This window comes from Trachemys scripta, chromosome 4, assembly GCF_013100865.1.
Source record: "Trachemys scripta elegans isolate TJP31775 chromosome 4, CAS_Tse_1.0, whole genome shotgun sequence".
NCBI classification, from domain to species: domain Eukaryota; kingdom Metazoa; phylum Chordata; order Testudines; family Emydidae; genus Trachemys; species Trachemys scripta.
The window spans coordinates 69,272,548-69,291,352 of NC_048301.1; the positions used below are offsets into that span (position 1 = coordinate 69,272,548).

Genomic DNA, 18,805 nt, shown 5'->3' on the forward strand with positions numbered 1-18,805 from the left:
CAACCTTTCTGCTGCTTCTGACAATGTCCATCACCATCATCATCTTCTTCTTCTCATTTTCACTGGGTTTTTGAGATTGTTCTCTCCTTGTCTTTCTTTTATCTCTGACCACTCAGTTAGCATCTTTGTAGGTGGGTCCGTCTACAACTGTCCTTGGGGCTTCCCTGGGACTCTGTTCTTGGCCCTTTGATATTGGCCATTTGCACCCCATCTTTGGGCAATCTCACCTAATTGTTATTTTAAACTAAGTATGAACAAAAGTGAACTTCTGATCTTCCATCTGACTTTTCTCTACATCCTCCCTTCTCTGTCACTGGTGACAACACCAGCATCATCCCCTTAACTCTCAGATTAAGAGCCTCAGCTATTTTTTTTACTCCTGCTTTTCCTTTGCCCCCCACATCTGAAAGCCATATTCAAATTCTGTACTTTTTTTCTTACTCAACAGCAAATGATAGGATTGGAGTATGGTTTGGAGATGTGTGGGCCAAAGGAGAGAAAGGAGTCCAAAATAACTCCTAAATTAAGGGGTATCTCTGACTTCCCTTGCTCTCCTGGACCCAGCCACAGTTCTCAGAGGCACACTTTCTGGTTGCCCATACCAGGCCTGTAAACAAACACTCTCTTTGAACCACTCATTGTGAAAAGTTCTTCCCATTATCCTTGGATATGTTGTGTAGTGCACAGCACACCCCTCTAACATGAATGGCATTGGGCATACTGGCATCCTAAGAGATTTGTGGCAGCATCATCTTGCTTTCAGTTGGTCAAATGCACATACCACCACTGTCCTCCTTTTTTCAGGTGCTCTGAAATCAGGTTATGGCTTCATCAGACAGGGTTATTGAGAATCAACTTAAGTCCCCTATAACAACAAGGGGGCACAAACACCCCTTTGATATTCATAGTATTGGGAGAGAATCCCTCCTCGTCGAAATAGGTAAACACCAGATTTCTGGAGTACCCTGACATCATGCACCCTGTCAACACAGGCCACACTGATGTTTATGAACTTCCTGCAGTGATTAGCCCAGGCTTGTAGAATGAGCAAGTAGCATTTTTCTGGTTGTCATATTCATATGCATCTTGTAAGGAGCAAACAACAGGCACGTATTAATCACTGATAGCCCCAGCACTGTTCAGGAACCCCTTTCTCTCAAAACCAGCTACTATTTCAGGAACATTAGCAAATTTCAACACCCATGGGCAAACCACATCTATAACTGCCTCGCAAATCCTTGTCACCACAGCACCAACAGTTGACTTGCTAACACCACACTGGCTAGACTGTGAGCTCCTCAGGGCACCTATCCCTTCTTGAATGCCTGGAAAGTCCAAATGAACTAAAAAAATAAAGTCTCGTCTGCTCAGACTCCAGCTGGACTCATCCTCTTCTTCCTGGGGAGCCTCTCTCTTCCTGCCCACTGAGCAGTTGGAGGAGATTCAGGGCCTACCATGCCTTCTTTGCTGTCTTGCTTCTCTTTGCTTTAGCCCCTGGCTCCCATTCACATGCCTCACTCTCCTTCAGCCAGGGTCCCCAGCCCTCCTTTTTCAGAGCTTGGGTCAGTCCAGTCTCTCACATGAAATCAGGAGCTCCTAGTCTTACTTCCCAGAGCTGGATTATAATGAAAACGACCCTTCTACTTACCTCACAATCCAATCTTGCTCCCCATAGCTGCCTGCAGTTTCCTAATCTTCTGGCATTCCTAGATCTCTCAAGCCTCCTAATTGGAATATTAGACTCCCGTTCAAGCTTCTCCAGTCCTAGGGACTACTCCAGGTGCCGGTCCCATCCGCCTTTACCTCTCTAGGCCTAGCCTGAATTAATCACATGACTTCACTACCTCATTTATTATTACCCACTTGAAGAGCTGAGCTGATCTTGTCACAGATGGGCTTGAGGCTCCATTTCCCCTTAAAGGGGCCAGCCAACTTGTCACAGGCCAGCAGCAGATGTTTCAGAGAAAGGTTCAAGCAATCCTATTACTGAAGAAACAAGATTAAGGAATAGCCTGATCATAGAAAAAGTTTCTGTTTTAACCCCATCGGTCAGAGCTGTAGTTGTGGTAGACCCCAAAGTGATGCTCCATCCAGTGAGCACATTTTCAAATACTACATGGAGCCCTTTAATCCATTTGTAAAGAAGTAATGGTTTTACAACACTTAATGAGAATATATATATATTTTTGTTAAGTTGAAAGTTGTTGCAATTAAACACTTGCCTGCAGAGTTGTGAATTGTGCTGATGCATGAGTACCAGGAAGTTATACTATCCAGTCTAATTTTACTTTCTAAGTTGAGTGAAATGAAAACATGAAACAAGCAGTGCCAAAGGTATAAAGTAAATTTGAGTTTAAAAATCTTCCAATTTTAAAGAACAGAGGTATTATTTTATGAGTTTTATGCTGACAACAGCCCATTCAGTGGTATAGCTTTCAGATGAGATTTAAAGAGATGGAGAATTGTTGAGCTGGAGACGTATAAGAAGGCTGTTTCAAATGGCAGGTGCTGCAGTGAAGCTCACTTGAACCCAGTAAGATTGTAGGATGTGGGAGAGAGCTGGTGACTGATAGACAAGCATAGGAAGGAGGATGGGAAGTAGAGAATGAAGGACCATGAGGTAAGCTGGAGCAGGTCCATTGTGGGTTTTAAAACAGGACAATATCCATTAGATTCTCAAATGAGTGGAGAGATTGTAGCATGAACATCCACTCATATCTTGAAGTATAAGTCTGTTAGATAGCACATGCTTAGTGGTGCTGGCCTGTTTATTACATTAATGGGACATATCCTGGTAACTATTAGGTGCTGTAAGAAATGGTGTTTGTGATTCAGTCAATGGCACTCTTCTCCCTTGAGTCAATATTAAATTAAAGCCCTGACCTAGAGAGAATGAGCACCGTGTTGCTGGAGGGATCCCTTCACTACTACAGCTCTCTGCCATCCTGCTAAAAATGGAATATTGGTACTGGTATGAGCTGGATGAAAACTTGTTATAGGCTGGGTTAAAATCCCTTTGAGGTTGGTAGGTGTGAACTCACCCTTCAAATAACACAGCTGTAAACATAAGCCTTACCTAACACAAAAAGTGTGCGGGAGAGAGTCCTGGCGCTTTTGGGCTAAATAGTGTTTTGGATAGGTGTATGTGTGTGTGAGAGAGAGAGAGAACACGCAGAAACTGAGAACATGAGGACACAGACGAGAACAGAGAGAGGCAAAGGAAAAAAAACAAGAAAGCCTAAGAGTAGCCACGGAGCACAGTATAACCCTGGAAAAAGCGAGAGAGCATTTTGGGTCTGTTGGCTAAAGACACTTGGGGTGTAATCCAAGAAACTGCTCCTTCTGTTCTTGATTCTTTCTGAGTTCAGAGACACAGGACTTTGTACATTCTTTGTAAATAAACAAAACTGAATAAAAGAAAATACCAGACTCCATCAATTTCTACTTCCAACTGGAACATCCTCAGGGCCCCGAAATCTGACTTAGCTACTCAGATCAAAAGGGACAACAGTACATAAAGCAGATGAGTTCTACCTAAACTTGCCTGATATGTTCAGTAGCACAGCAGGCATGTCCTGTGCAAAATCCAATAGGAATGCAATGTTTCTACTGATTAAAGGAGTATTCTATATTCTGCCATCATTTGTCTGACTACAACCCTCTGAAAGTTGCTCTGACAAGAAGCACATTTCATCACATAAAAATGTGACCTATATTTTGGCATAAGTATTTAAAATTAAAATGGCCATTTCATATATCATGAGAAAAATGGTCTCATATATTCCATTGGGAATCTAGAGCCCACTGCCAGGGACCAAAACTAATATCTCTTTGGTTGTTCATATTGGATTAGAAAAATAAAGAGATAGTGTTAGTGTTTCAACAATGTTTAATTTCATAATATTAAAAAGTAGGAGACAGTTTTGATGTTTCTAGGGTAATTTTTCTTCTCTCTCTTTCCTGCTCCAGTTGTATCTCATCTTCAGACTGCTTTGCTTTGTTTTTTCAATTCTTTCTTGTTGATAAGCCCCTTTGACTACTTGCAACAGATTACTCCGGATTTACTGCCACTCTTTTGATTTCCTGTAAAGAAACAGCATGAGCACAAGGAAAATAAAGCCCAGGAAAGCAGGGAATCAAAAGAGAGAGAGAAAGAAAGAGAGAACACACATAAAGATACGCACACACACAATTCAGGGCTATGACATTTCTCTTTTCGTCACCACCTCTTAAGAGGTCACAGCATTGAGTTTACCAGAATCAGTGCTTTGTGTTCCATAGTAGGGTGTCCCTACACCTATTACCCCTCACTCATTCCCACAAGCCACTTCTCAGCTGTTAACCTCACACCAGAAGTAAGTGAGGTTCATTCTCTGTGGAACAGCTGAGAGATGTAAAAAGTCTGTGCATACCTGACACCAGTTGACACCACCTGCAAGGTGCTGTCACATTTTTCAGTTGTTAGGCAGGGTTTGAAGATCATTTCTGTTCCTGCTAAAAACTGATCAGTAATTGAGAAATGTGCACAGTTTGCAGGCCACAGCTGGCTCAGGATGAGGAGACACTTCCTCTGCCTGAGAGTGGCCTTCGGAAGGAGAGAGGGAAGAATCACAGAACAAATGAAACGAGAGAGAAGCAAGGAAGGAAGAAAAGAAGAAGGGAAAATGGAAGAGGGGGCAAGGGCAACACAGAAGGAAAAAAACATTTGGAGGAGGAAACATGAAGGGGGATTGAAAGAATATGGAAGGGAAGAGAAAGAATATGAAAGGATAAAAGATTTAGAGAGGGAAAGGGGGAAAGGAAATGTTAATTAGAGAGAAAGCTGAAAAACTGTAAATTACTGAGGAAAAGAAGCAATTAGACACAGGAGGAAAAACAATGATGTGAAAGAAGAGAAAGGGAAGAACCAGGGGAGATAAAGTCAGTCATTCTTTATAGTTTATGAAAAGTTTATGCAAAAAACACTACCACAAAATACATATAAATGATTGGTTTTATATATCAGGAAATGGAGGCATGACTGTCGAGGAGGGATGCTCAGAAAATCTGGTAGTGAAGAGGCAGGTGGATCTGGGAACCCATTGTTTCAAAATAAAATCTGCTTTGGTTTTTCATGGCTTTTTGCAACATTGATGCTTTTGTGTGTGCAACATTGGTACTGTTTTTCTGAAGGCTTTAATGATTGTGTGTGTGTGTGAGATGGGGAGATATGCAAAGATATTTTGGTTCTGGTGGCTTTAGTACATGTTTGTTAGGTATGGTTAAAGCTACAATTTTGTCCTGGAGGTCACAGAATCCATGACTTCTGCCCTGGTGGCTGGGACCTGCAGGGTCCCGCTGCTTCCCATAGCGGCAGGGAGCTGTGAGGTACCCCTGCTGCTTGAGGCAGTGGGCCCCCAAGCTCCCAGCTGCCCTGAGCAGAGTGGGTACCCCGCAGCTCCCGGATGCTTCCGGGGACAGAGGGATCCCCGCAGCTCCCCGCCAGCTGTGTCGGCAGGGAAGACCCCCGCAGTTATCCTGCCACTGTCGTGGGGCAGGGGGACCCTGGCAGCTCCCCACCATCGCCATGGGGCAGGGGGACCACCGCAGTTCCCCGGCCACTGCCGCAGGGCAGGGGGATCCCTGCAGCTCCCCACCACCATGGTGGGGCAGGGGGAACTCCACAGCTCCTCTCCACTGCAGGGGGCAGGCGGACCCCTGCAGCCCTCGGCCACCACGGGGGGTAGGAGGATTCCTGCAGCTCCCCGCTGCTGGGGAGGGTGGAGGGGAACCCTGAAGCTCCCCTCTGCTGGGAAGGGAAGAGGGACCCTGAAGCTCTGAGGCTCCATGGGTTCAGCTGCCCAGTCCCTTCCCATTTTATCATGGATATTTTTAGTAAAAGTTACAGACAGTAAAGAAAAATTAATGGAAGCCCGTGACCTGTCTGTGACTTTTACTAAAAATATCCATGACAAAATCTTAGCCTTAGATATGGTGTCTTATCAGAATATAGTTTACTATAGACCCAATATTCAAGGATTGAATTCTATTTGCTGCACAATTTATGTCAAAGTTAACATTTTCTGCACAATTTATGTGTGATTGTCTTAAAATCTTCTAAAATGTGGGAAATTGCACTGAAATTAAACAATTTCTAAGAAAGGGTAATCCCAGACCCCATTTCATTTAATACTTTTCACATAAATGTTAATGCTGGAGAAATGTAAATATTGTATATGTATATATGGTGGAAGGATTGAGATAGTGTGCTGAATATGTGCTGATTCACATCTGCCCCAAGTGGGCTTGAATGGCTATTGTGGGAGATGGAGGAAAGAGAATCATAGATGAGACAGTCACAAAGATTCACATACTGTACATAACCACGGGCAAACAGACACATGCAGCAAGACTCTTAGCCAGCCAGATGAATGGACAGGAACTAACACATTAAGTGGGTGAAGGAAAAACAGATTTGTGCAGGCAGACAATGTTTTGAGATTATTATAAGTAAAAAAAAATTAAATGTGGGTGCATAATGAAACACAATAGGATCCCGAGAGCCATCCATGCCAGGTGAGCCATTGCAAGATCACCACATAGCAGGTAGGAAAAGGAGTGGCCCATAACCAATAAGCCAAGTAGAAAGAGGTGGACAGAGTAACAGCATAAAATATTCAAAGAGTGACTTCCACTCATTCCAATTTCTGTGACTTGGCTGAAGGAGGAAGTTCATGGGGAGGATCACAAAAACTCTGGTTCAAATCTCTGCTTTACTACCCTGTTTCCCCGAAAATAAGACAGTGTCTTATATTAATTTTTGCTCCCAAAGATGCGCTAGGTCTTATTTTCAGGGGATGTCTTATTTTTCAGAAATGAAAAATGCCTTATTATCGGTGGATGCCTTATTATCGGGGAGGTCTTATTATCGGGGGGATGCCTTATATTACAACGAGAGGCAAAACTGTAAGTAGGCCTTATTTTCGGAGGATGTCTTATTTTCGGGGAAACAGGGTAGTATGCAGGATGCGCACACCGCAAATTCAGCCATGGGGTGGGGGAGTTCAAGAATGTATTAAATCTGCTCTTAGTGTCTTGTTACCATTTGGCAGGCAAAGACAGCACCACTTATCCACTGAAAATATAGGAGAAAATATTAACGCAGGGAGTTTTACAGGAGTAAAGACTTATAGTCCAGGTGCCAGATTCTTCCAGAAGGAGGCATTGTTGGGAAGGATGTAGAAGTCCAGGGTGTCAGGAAGTTCCCAGTGACTAGATACCCAACTTCACTCTGCACGAGACACTGTATATGGCATGGTCTAAGCATCCTGACTATGGGGAACTCTTAGGTGCTCCAGTCCTAGCTTCTCCCAGCAGAAATCACCATAGGCCATGGTGTAGAAATCCTGGCTGTAGGGACTCCCAGCTACTCAAGTTTCAGCCTCTCCTGTGCACACTCATTGTAGGAAAAAGTGTAGAAACACAGTTGGTGGGGATGGAGAGGGGAATAAATATTAAAACATTTAATTCATACCTGAAGCCTGCAAATTGTTTTCTGTTTTATATTCTGCTACATTTTCCCTGGAAACAGAAAGTTAAGATGCTCACTTCTGTCACAAATAGTCACAAGAGGATTACATAATATGTTCTGTTATTTTAAACTCTCTCTGCCAGCAGTTGGAACATGCCCTGCTAACTCTGTGTAACAGTGCTGCCCTTGAAATGTAGGTGTGATAGAATATACAGGAAATTTAGATGCTATGGACTGCACTTATGTAACATGCAACTGAACTATTTAATGCTGTTAATGTGTGAGTTGACAGGTGTGAGTTAATGCGGAGTATGGGCCCCGTGCACTGGTGCTATGGTAACCCCTAACTAAGGCACTGCTTCTGGAAAATGTGCTGAGGGGAAGCGGCTGCTTCCCCTGCACCCCCCCTAGCTACGCTACTGCTGTCAACACTTAGGTAAAGATAAAGGTAATCAGATTTCACACTTCTGGATGTAAAGCCACCTGCAGGGTAAAGGCAGGGGATGGGAAGAGGATGGAATTTCTCCAATGTCTTCTTGCAATATGCCACAATTAAGTGCAGTATGGGTGCGTGGGGTTTTGTCTTGCTCTGAACCATAAGCCAGTGCGCACTGCTAGAGGCAGGAAATTAGCTAGACCAGTAGTCTGCTCCAGCACAGAAGGAGGCAGGATACTGAACTCCATAGGCCAGTATGGAGTTCAGGACACAAGATACTGGACAACTGGACCCCTGGCTTGATCTAGTATGGCAAATAGTATGGTCAAAATTTTCAAACATGGGTCTCTAAAGTTAAGCACCTAAATCAAAGTGGCCTGATTTTCTGATATGCTGAGCATCTGCAGCTTTTTCTGCAGTCAGGGTAAGCAGTGGGTGCTCAACATCTTGGACAATCAGGTCAGTTTCATTTAGTACCTAATTATGGATTTATGGATGGGATTTCCAAAAATGCCTGCATGACTGAGGAGCCCAAGTCTAGGTGCTTTTGAAAATCCCTCTCTATGTTCCTAAGCAGCTCAACCTAATACAGCAGCAGAAATATCACAGTAATTCTAAAGTGTTGCTGAAAGAATAACCTCCGTAATGACAGGAACATACCACTTCTCATTCTCTAAAGTTCAGCTGTGGACACCCTCTGTCTTAGCATCAATATATCCCCAACCACACATACCTGGATTTCTTCCTCTCTCTGCTCTTGGTCTTCTTTACCTTCAGGTGATCTTTTCTTTGTTGTTTCTCTGACTGCCTGCTGGGATCTCTTTTGGTCTCTTTTATTATGGAGCTGCGTGAGGCAACTGCCAGCCCTCTCTTGCTGCAGCCACACTCTTCAATAGGACCCACTATGCCAGAGATGGTGACTCGCTTGGAGGATGCTCGCTTAGCAACTTCCTCCTTCTCTGATTCTGGGATATCAGTAGAATTCAGAGTCTCTAGCTGGGTGTCTCTCTGTAGGGAATAAGGAAGACACCCAACAAATAAGACAATAGGAATGGGCACAAAGTAAAGGCTCAGGGTGGAGCTGATCAGCACCACTGGGACTTTGAGTGGAGATCAGAAAATAATATCATATTTATCAATTCTTTATTTATATTGAATTTTGTGTTGGTTAGGAGTGTCAGACTGCCAGTCCTGAGAAATGGAACTACTTACCCATGGGACCAATACAGCAGGGACCATGGCAGTGAAAGCTTCCCCCCTCGGCCATCAGGTACAGCCCCCAGCTAAAACCTCTCCAGCACATCATCAACCATCTACAACCTATCCTGGAAAATGATCCCGCACTCTCACAGACTGTGAGAGGCAGGCCAGTCCTTGCTTACAGATAGCCCCCCAACCTGAAGCAAATACTCACCAGCAACTACACACCACACCACAGAAACACTAACCCAGGAACCAATCCCTGTTGCCTACTCTGTCCCCATATCTACTCTAGCGACACCATCAGAGGACACAACCACATCAGCCACACCATCAGGGGCTCATTCACCTGCACATCTACTAATGTGATATATGCCATCATGTGCTAGCAATGCCCTTCTGCCATGTACATTGGCCAAACTGAATAGTTTCTACGTAAAAGAATAAATGGACATAAATCAGACATCAGGAATGGTAACATACAAAAGCCAGTAGGAGAACACTTCAACCTCTCTGGATATTCTATAACTGATTTAAAAGTAGCCATACTTCAACAACAAAAACTTCAAAAACAGACTTCAAAGAGAAACTGCAGAGCTACAATTCGTTTGCAAATTTAACACCATTAATTTGGGCTTGAATAGGGACTGGGAGTGGCTGGCTCACTACAAAAACAATTTTCCTTGTCTTGGTATTGACACTTCCTTATCAATTATTGGGAGTGGACCACATCCACCCTGATTGAATTGGCCCTGTCAACACTGGTTCTCCACTTGTAAGATAACTCCCTTCTCTTCATGTGTCAGTATATTTATGCCTGCATCCGTAATTTTCACTCCATGCATCTGAAGAAGTGGTTTTTTTACCCACGAAAGCTTATACCCAAATAAATCTGTTAGTCTTTAAGGTGCCACCGGCCTCCTCATTGTTTTTGTGGATACAGACTAACACGGCTACCCCTCTGATACTTCCCTACCCTGTCCCTTTGCCACTGACTATTGACCAATATGTCAGACCTGGTCCAATACCTTGCCACTTGGTAGGGTCACACTCTGAAAAAGTTATTAAAATAGAAATAGATAAAGATAACTCATGTTGATAATTGCTTTTAGCTTCACCTGAAAGTTTCATTTTTTTTGACTTGTCAGATTGGCATATCTACTCTCCAGCTGGTGAGTAAGTGCTCCTCAGTGCCATTTTCCCTCACCCAGGCGAGTACCAGCAACCACCAGACTCATACCTCTCCAGTCCCTCTTAAATGCAACCAAGTGGTTCTACACTTGTGCATGAGGTTTTGCTGGATTGCTGCACCAGAGTCTGGACTATGAGGGTGTGATTTGTAGAAAGCACCAGTTGCTCTAACTCCCCTGTGTGACCCTACTGGTGTGCCCTAAATGTTCCTTAGTGCACATTAATGTAGTCCTGATTGGAAGAGGACTGCATAAATGCACACTAGCAGAGACTACATGGTGAATTAGAGCGCAGCACCCTGGAACACTGTATAAATCACACCCCCAAAGTGTGGACTGACTTTGAGGTCATGAAGACAAGCCTGAGGATTCATGGGAAATCCACAGACCAGATCCGGCCTATGGGTCTTACATTCGACACCCCTGAAACCTCTTCTGGGTATGAGTGAGGAGTTCATTCTCCATGGGATCATGGAAGCCAATACTGACCAAAATTAACCTTTGAGCATTGTTTAATGACCTACATTGCAAGTTTTCTTTTTCCTTTCTTCATCCCATCTATATCCAACAATCATTACCCTGGGTTTTCCTCTGTCTTTGCTCTGACCTGGGAGCAGATACCAGGTATTTGTCTGATGGCTAAGGTTTAAGGTGTCTGGTTACTTCTCAAGGAGATGATATAAAAGTCACAACTGCAATTGCAAACTATCCCAATTCAAAGAAAGTATAGGAAGAATAGTAAGAGGCCAATATGGCTCCATCAGGAGCTCTTTAATGACCTAGAAATCCAAAAGGATTTCTATAAAAAGAGGGAACATGGACAAATTGCTAAGGAGTACAAAAGAATAGCACAGGCATGTGTAGATAAAATCAAAAAGAGTAAGACACTGTGATAATGTGTGTACCCCACATAGGTCCTAAATGGGTTAATGTGGGCCTGAGAGGCCAGTTAAGTTATCTGTCTGCACCTGGAGGGAGAGCCAACCTTAATGGATCATGAAGCCCAGATGGGCAGCAGGAGCCTGCTGGTTAGCATAAGGAGAGGAAGTTTGTAGCAAAAGGGGTCTGACTGGAGAAGCACTTATAAAAGTAGAGATAAAACTATTAGAGCTAACTTTTTGGGCAAAGATAAGAGGGAATCATGAAAATGGTAGTACACAACAGATTTATGGGGATTGCTGAGAGTTTAGTAGACAAAATGATATGAATTGCTACAGACCTTCCTCATAGTATCGGGGTCAAAAATGGGTAAAGGAGATATGTAAAAAAGAGAAATTGAGAAAATGAAACATTTTTACTCAGGGAAAATCAGCTTATAGCTGATCACTTACTCCTCCATATGTGGATTTGGAATTGTATGAAAACAACAACAACAAATGAAGGACAAAAAACACACATTATGACCAATGACATTTATGAATGAAAAATGGGGCCAGCTTTGCAAAGTCTATAGAGATAGATCTAAAGATGACAGCACAGGTAGAGAAGGAACAGCCTTTTGTGCTCCTAGTATTAGAATCCAGAAACCAAAAAGGCTCTGTAATTTCTGATGGCTGAACTAGTGGGGATAATATTGGCACTAACCTGGATAAGAGATTTCTGACCAGCTGAAGCTGTAATTTTATATGATTCCTTGTCAGACATAATGACAATCAGAATAGGGACTTTGGAAAGCAGAAATGACATAAGAAGTGAAATAACATTCCTATCTCTAGAAATAACTCAAATAGATATCTGTGTAACAGTAGCATGGATTCCAGTGCATATCAGAATACCTGGAAATGAGTTGGCTGACAAAGCAGCAAAACATACTCTAAAAAATTAGGAGGTGGATATTAAGATACCCTTAAGTACACAAGAGTTTAGAAGTGTGGTCAGGAAGGAGCCTGCAAAGAAAGGGCAAGAACTATAGCCAAGGAAACAAAAGGATGAAGTTCTATGGTGTATGATCAAAAATCAAAGATAATACTACATTCCATTGACATGACAGAAAAAGTGAAGTAGCCATTTTTAGAGTGTTAACAGGTCATTATGCCTTAAATGAAAAGTTAAACTTATTAAAAAGACATAAAGATGGGCTGTGTAATGTGTGCAAAACTAAAGAAACTGTTGATCATGTTCTGTGTCATTGCGGGCAATATTCTATGGAAAGAAAGTTTCTTTATGAAAAATTGAGTTGACTTGGAATTAAAGATTTTATCCTAAAGGGACTAGTGAGAATGTCAGGGAAATAGATCAGTGCAAAAAAAAGCCTTACTGCATTTCCTTAAGGATACTAGACTGAGTGAAAGGAGAAAACCCTGACCTCTGAGGAAAGAGTAAACAAACTGGGCATGTTTAGTCCTGAGAAAAGGAGACTAAGAGGGGAGACCTGATAACAGTCTTCAAATATGTTCAAGGCTATTATAAAGAGGATTGTGATAACTTTTTCTCCATATCCACTGAAGGCAGGACAAGAAGTAATGGGCTTAATCTGTAGCAAGGGAGATTTAGGTAGATATTAGGAAAACTTTCTAATTGTAGTTAAACTTTAGCATAGGCTTCCAAGGGAGGTTGTGGACCCCATCATTGGAGGTTTTTAAGAACAGGCTGGACAAAAGCCAGTCACTTGTGTGCATGTGTCTCTCATCTTCTCATGGCCCTCCTTCTGCCAGGCTGAAGCAGGGGCTTGCATGGGTGTGGCAAAAAAGAGAGATGTGGAGGTGCCTATGCCGAAAGTCTCTGTTACTTGCTTTGGGTAACACCTTTAAAAATGTACATTCAGGATCAGCAGCTATCCTGGTCTCCTTGCTAAGTGTGGACCAAGGGCAGTGTTTCCACCAATTTTGCTGATGAAAGCCCAGAGTATGAATATATTGTCTTTAGCCCTCCATCCTTCCCCACGCCTGCTGCCTCTCTGTCTTTCAGTTGTAGCAAGTGGATACCTCTGACCTTTCTAGCTCTCCACTAATACTTCAACCAAGAGCTGGAATACCCAGCCCCCTCCCAACATGCAAACTGTCTAATGCACCTCACCCATCAGCTACCACAGGCCATGTGAAGAACTCAGCTATGTTATGCCTCTTCTGCTCTGCCCTTTCCCCCCACATCAGAGGGGAAATTCAGAAGGAAAGCACCACTAAAGGCCACAGCAACCCATTCACCAAAATATCAGGAAAATGAAAGCCAGGACAATGGTGTCAGGTACCCCACTTCTTGACATCCAAATAACCAAGCAGGGCTGCACGTCTGGCTGCCACCACCCTCAGATTCTGTAGGGACCTTATGACAGGCCAGTTATTTTTATATAAACTCCTTATAAACAGAATTGTAACTCCTTTGAATTCTTGTCTATTGCACAAGCTTTGACTTGTGCAATAATAAGGAATGGTGGAACAAGCATGTGAATTTTTTTACGAACCACCGCCAAAGACTCACGTTGTCTGACTGGTTCCTTGTGCCTTGCATTCTCTCAACTTGCTGCCCATTAAAATTCTCAAACACTACATTGACTTGAGTATTGTTGTAGTTGTCTTGGGGAAGTTTCAAGAGAGAAATGAGCCGCAGCCATTGACGGAAGAGGAGGCACAGCTTGTCTGGTGGGGCACAGAGCTCCAGGTAGAAGGAGCGCCCAGTTGCCAGCTTCAGCTTGAGGCGACGCCTCTCAGCATTGTGAACGGTGATCTCCACAAACTTCAAGGGGAAGAACCTACAAGAAAACTCAGGTGTGAGACCAGCTAGAGTCTTTGCTTACAGGAGACCTATATCCATTGCGTGATTCAGGAAATGGGCTGCAGGGGGAGTAGTCTGAAGGGAAATGCATGCAGACTCTTCTCAAAGAAGACATTGTGTCTGTCTTCTCTGGGGGCACATCCCGACTGCAGGGGAGAAGTCTGTTGGGAAAAGCATGGTGAGTGTACCCTGAGACACTCTTTTCAGATGCCACTATGCCCTTTGTAGGAGAGGTGCTCTGCAATAGCTCACAGCACCTGTGACATTAAAGCCTGATTTTTTAGAAAGGGCACAGTATATTGACTAGGACACTACAGTTAACTCCTATTCTTTCTGAAAAGTGCCCTTAAACTTTTAATTTCCAGGTATGACAATTCCTATGTTTCTATGATCAATCAGTAGTCTGTATATTCGCTATTATATCCTATCCCATCCTTTATATGTCCTAACATTTTGTTTGACTTCTTGATTGCTACTTCACATTGAACAGAGGTTTTATTGCGCTGCTTACAATGATGTCCTGATCATTTTTCTAAGTGGTTACAATTAATATATAATCTAGCAATTTGTGAGAGTAGTTCAAATTATTCTTTCCAACAATTAATTTAATCTGTCATCAGATTGCCCATTTAGCTCTTTTCATTAGGTTCCTCTGGAGTTTCTCACAGTCTTCTCTGGTTTTAACTAACCCAAATTATTTTGTGTCATCTGCAAATTTTGCCACTTTACTGTTCACTCTTTTACAGATAATCAATAAATATATTAAACAACACTACTCCAAGTATGAAAACTTAGAGCACCCCAATGTTAACCTTTGGCCATGTTGAAAATTGACTAATTTATTCCTACTTTGTTTTTTGTATTTCAGCCTGTTTCAAAAGCAAGATAATAGTTCACCCTCTACTCCATAACTATTTAGCTTCTCATGAGAAAATTTGGTAGAGGCTTTTTGAAGTCCAAATAAATTCTATCAACCAGTTTTCCTTTATCCACTATTTTGCTGACATGCTCAAAAAATTTGAACAGTTTAGAGAAGCATGATCATGTGTTTAATAATTCTATTTTTCATTATTGTTTCAACCAGTTTTCCTAGTACTAAAATTACAGCATCTCTTAATTACCAGCCATAGGGCCTTTATTGAACAAATAGCAACAACATTTGTTCTGGTCTTTTGGTATGGTTATTGATTTTAATGAGAGATTGTATATTTTATCAGCTCAACCACTTAATTCTTATAGATTCCGCAGCCAGAAACTACCATTGTGATCATCTAGTCTTACCTCCTGTATAACACAGGCCATAGAACTTCTCCAAAAATAATTCCTAGAGCATTTATTTTAGAAAAACATCCAGTCTTGATTTAAAAATTGCCAGTGATGGAGAATCCACATGACCCTTGGTAAATTGTTCCAGTGGTTAAATACTGCCACTGATAAAAATGTATGCCTTATTTCCAGTATCAGTTTGTCTAGGTTCAACTTCCAATCCTTGGATTGTGTTATACCTGTCTCTGCTTGATTGAAGAACCCATTATTAAATATTTGTTCCCCATGTAGATACTTATAGATAGCAATCAAATCACCCCTTAATCTTCTGTTTGTTAAGATAAATAGATTGAGCTCTGAGAGTCTTTCACTATACGGCATGTTTTCTTCATTTTTAAATCATTCTTGTGGCTCTTCTCTGAACGCTTTCCAATTTACCAGAACTCTTGGATGTATTCCATCCATTCCTGGTGACCTCTTGCTCTTTATCATTTTGTCCCAACTCCTCCTCTATTGACAATTCATTTTTATTACCTGAAAAAAGTATATTTTGAGTAGGTGTCTCCCCAGCATCCTTTACTGTAAAAACTCATGCAAACAAAATTAGCTTATCTGATATGCCCCTATTCCCTTTGATTGCTCCCTGGTAACCCAGCAAGTCCACCAATTTTCTTACAGGCTGTCCTGCTTTTAATATTATTAATTATTATTTGTATTCTGGCAGCACCTAGGAGCCTAGACATGGACCAGGAGGCCATTGTGTTAGGCACTGTACAACCACAGAGCAATCTACGTATAAGACGAGAGACAATTTATTTGATGAACTTACAGATTTACTTAAGTGTTTTTAATGCCTTTGGCTTGGAATGGCCACTGGAGATTGGCCAAAGGATGCATGTTTTAGCTAATGTTTCATCCAAAGGACAGCATTACTAAATGGACACTAGTGGAGAGACACCTGGTTACAAAAATTTGTCCAAAATATGACCAAGACTTACAAAAAGCCCTTGTGGAAAGCGTGCTCTGTGAACTGACCACTCCTTCTTAGTGCTAACTTACCTGCTGAGTACTAGCTGCTCCATGGAGGATGGCTGCTTTGAGGCCTTCCAGAGCTTTGACACAGCTTCCTGGGAAGATGTAGGCACTGTGTGTGCTAGCAGCATCACATTGGGCAGTGATAGACTGGGGCTGGATGCACAGATGCCTACAGTCACACAGTTGGGACGGTTATGAACATAAATTGGTTCACCTCTCCTATTAACCTGCATACAAAAACAAAGTCATTACAGTATGTCATGGAGCCATTACATTGATAATACATTACACAGACCTATTGTGGTACCAGTTGCCTGGGACTCTCACAACTCAGGTGGTGAGAAGATAAGGGAACGTAAAAGAATGAGAGGGGTGTGTGTATGAAGAAAGGGAAAGGGAGGAGAAAGAAGTGAGTCAGAATGAAGGGGTTGGAAAGGTGGCATAATCAGCTAACTGGACATATATTCAGCTATTAGCCATCTCTGCATTACCACTTCTCATGGCCCGTGGTGAAGGGGGCATGGCAAGGGTACTGCAATGCTCTGGTGATCCATTATTATTAATAATAATTACATCTCTTCCCCAATATAACGCGACCCGATATAACACGAATTCGGATATAACGTGGTAAAGCAGTGCTCCAAGGGGTGCGGGGCTGCGCACTCCGGTGGATCAAAGCAAGTTCGATATAACGCGGTTTCACCTATAATGCGATAAGGTTTTTTGGCTCCTGAGGACAGCATTATATCAAGGTAGAGGTGTATTATTTATTTGTTGATTTGTATTACTGTAGTACCTAAGCGCTCCAGTGATGCACCAAGACATCAATGTTCTAGGTGCTGTACAAACAAAACAAAAAGACGGTCCCTGCCCCAATGAATTACAATCTAATTATAAAGACAAGAGACAACAAATAGAGACAGATGGACCCGCAGGGTAGTACAAGGAATATATGACACACTATTGGTCAGCATGATAGGCAATGGTTTCAGCATGCCAACAGCCTGATGGTTGTCAATTTTTTTGTAGGCATTACAACAAAGGAGAGTTTGAAGGAGAGTTTTGATGGAGGATAATGAGGTAGCTTTTTCGATGTTTATGGGGCGCATGGGCAGCATGGGTGAAAAACACTAAGATGTTTGTTTAAAAATGTACCAGAGGGTGATAGAGGTTGGTATCATGGGCTGATTGGGGGCAGAAGTCAACATCTTGATAGCAAATAAGATAGGGTGGGGATAGATTGTGAAGACAAGAGCTTATGTTTGATGTGGGAAAGAGAAGGAAGTGGAGGGATGCAAAGAGATGGGTGACTTGTTTAAAATGATGGGCTAGGAAAATGGTCTTTGCAACAACATTCTGAATGAATATGAGCAGAGCACGATTGTATTTGTCGAGGCCAAAGAAAAGGTTGTTGGAGTTACTGAGATGCGAGATAATGAGAGCCTGGGTAGGAGTTTCAGCAGTGCTGATGGATAGGAAAGGCTGCATGTTAGGGGTCTCATGGAGAAAGAATTGGCAAGATTTAGACAGCCTGGATGCGAGGACCTAGAGAAAGAGGGCAGAGTCAAAGATGACATTCAGGTTATGGATCTGAGTGACAGGTAGGATGGTGGTGTTTGCCACAGTGATTGAGAAAGGAGGGAGTGGGGAAGATTTTTGGAGGGGGAGATTAGGAGGTCTGTTTTTGCCATGTTGATCTTGAGCTGACAGTTAGATATTTATGAGGAGATATCGGAGACACAGGCCAAGATTTGCTAGAATGACTACTTAGGGGGTGTTGCAATTGGGTGCAACCTTAAGGCTGCTCTAAGTTGCACAAGGGGTTGAATCAGCACCCAGTTATTCCCAGGATAAAGGTGTGGAAAAGAGAAAAGGGCTCACAAAGCCGCCTTTGTTCTCCCCTCCAGATTAGCTGTGTGCAGCACTAGCATAGCTTGGTATCTAGCCCAGTGTATGTGAGGGGAGAGTAGGATAAGTGTGTATGAGAAGGGGAATATACACGTGTTGGAGTGAGACAGAGAATGAGAATAGTGGAAATGAACAAAGGAGTGGGCAGCATCCACACTGGGGGATAAAAATGGAAATTCTCTATGTAAGGTATGTCAAACCATCAGTGCCAAACAATTTCATTTAAATGTTTACCTGGACAAAGTTGCTCTCAAACATGGGAGCGGATGTGAAGGGGGCATATTCTCCTTCGCTAAGAACTCTCTGAAGATCTCCCATAATGGAGATCTGGCTTCTGGAGGCTCCACACACACTGAAGCTCCTAAAAGAGAAGTAGCTTCTAATGTTGTCTACACACAAAACAGGAAAAAATTAGTAAGTTAAGAGGGGATGTTCCAGAAAAACACAAATAATCAACTGATGGGGAAATAGCAGAAGATAGAACAGCCTGTGTCTGTTCCATTTCCTATCACAGGCTGCATCAGGTTATTCGAGAGCAAAAACCCACAC

General features: G+C 42.5%; 1 protein-coding gene across 1 annotated transcript; it reads right to left on the reverse strand.

The window, feature by feature from the left end:
• Positions 1-3,935: 3,935 nt before the first annotated feature.
• On the reverse strand, positions 3,936-18,574 carry FAM71D (family with sequence similarity 71 member D). Its single transcript, XM_034769398.1, has 6 exons — positions 18,491-18,574; positions 16,373-16,575; positions 13,754-14,024; positions 8,680-8,954; positions 7,514-7,560; positions 3,936-4,083 (listed from the first exon to the last, which is right to left on the reverse strand). The coding sequence occupies exons 1-6, from the start codon at positions 18,572-18,574 to the stop codon at positions 4,037-4,039; spliced, it is 927 nt and encodes a 308-aa protein (XP_034625289.1). The 3' UTR covers positions 3,936-4,036.
• Positions 18,575-18,805: the final 231 nt, after the last annotated feature.

Coding starts and splice junctions, on each gene's coding strand:
- FAM71D (XM_034769398.1), bottom strand. CDS start 18,574: ATGGGAGATCTTCAGAGAGTTCTTAGCGAAGGAGAATATGCCCCCTTC. Junction 16,576..18,490: donor TTGAGAGCAACTTTGTCCAG/GTAAACATTTAA, acceptor TTTTGTATGCAG/GTTAATAGGAGAGGTGAACC. Junction 7,561..8,679: donor AGAGAGAGGAAGAAATCCAG/GTATGTGTGGTT, acceptor TTCTGTTTCCAG/GGAAAATGTAGCAGAATATA.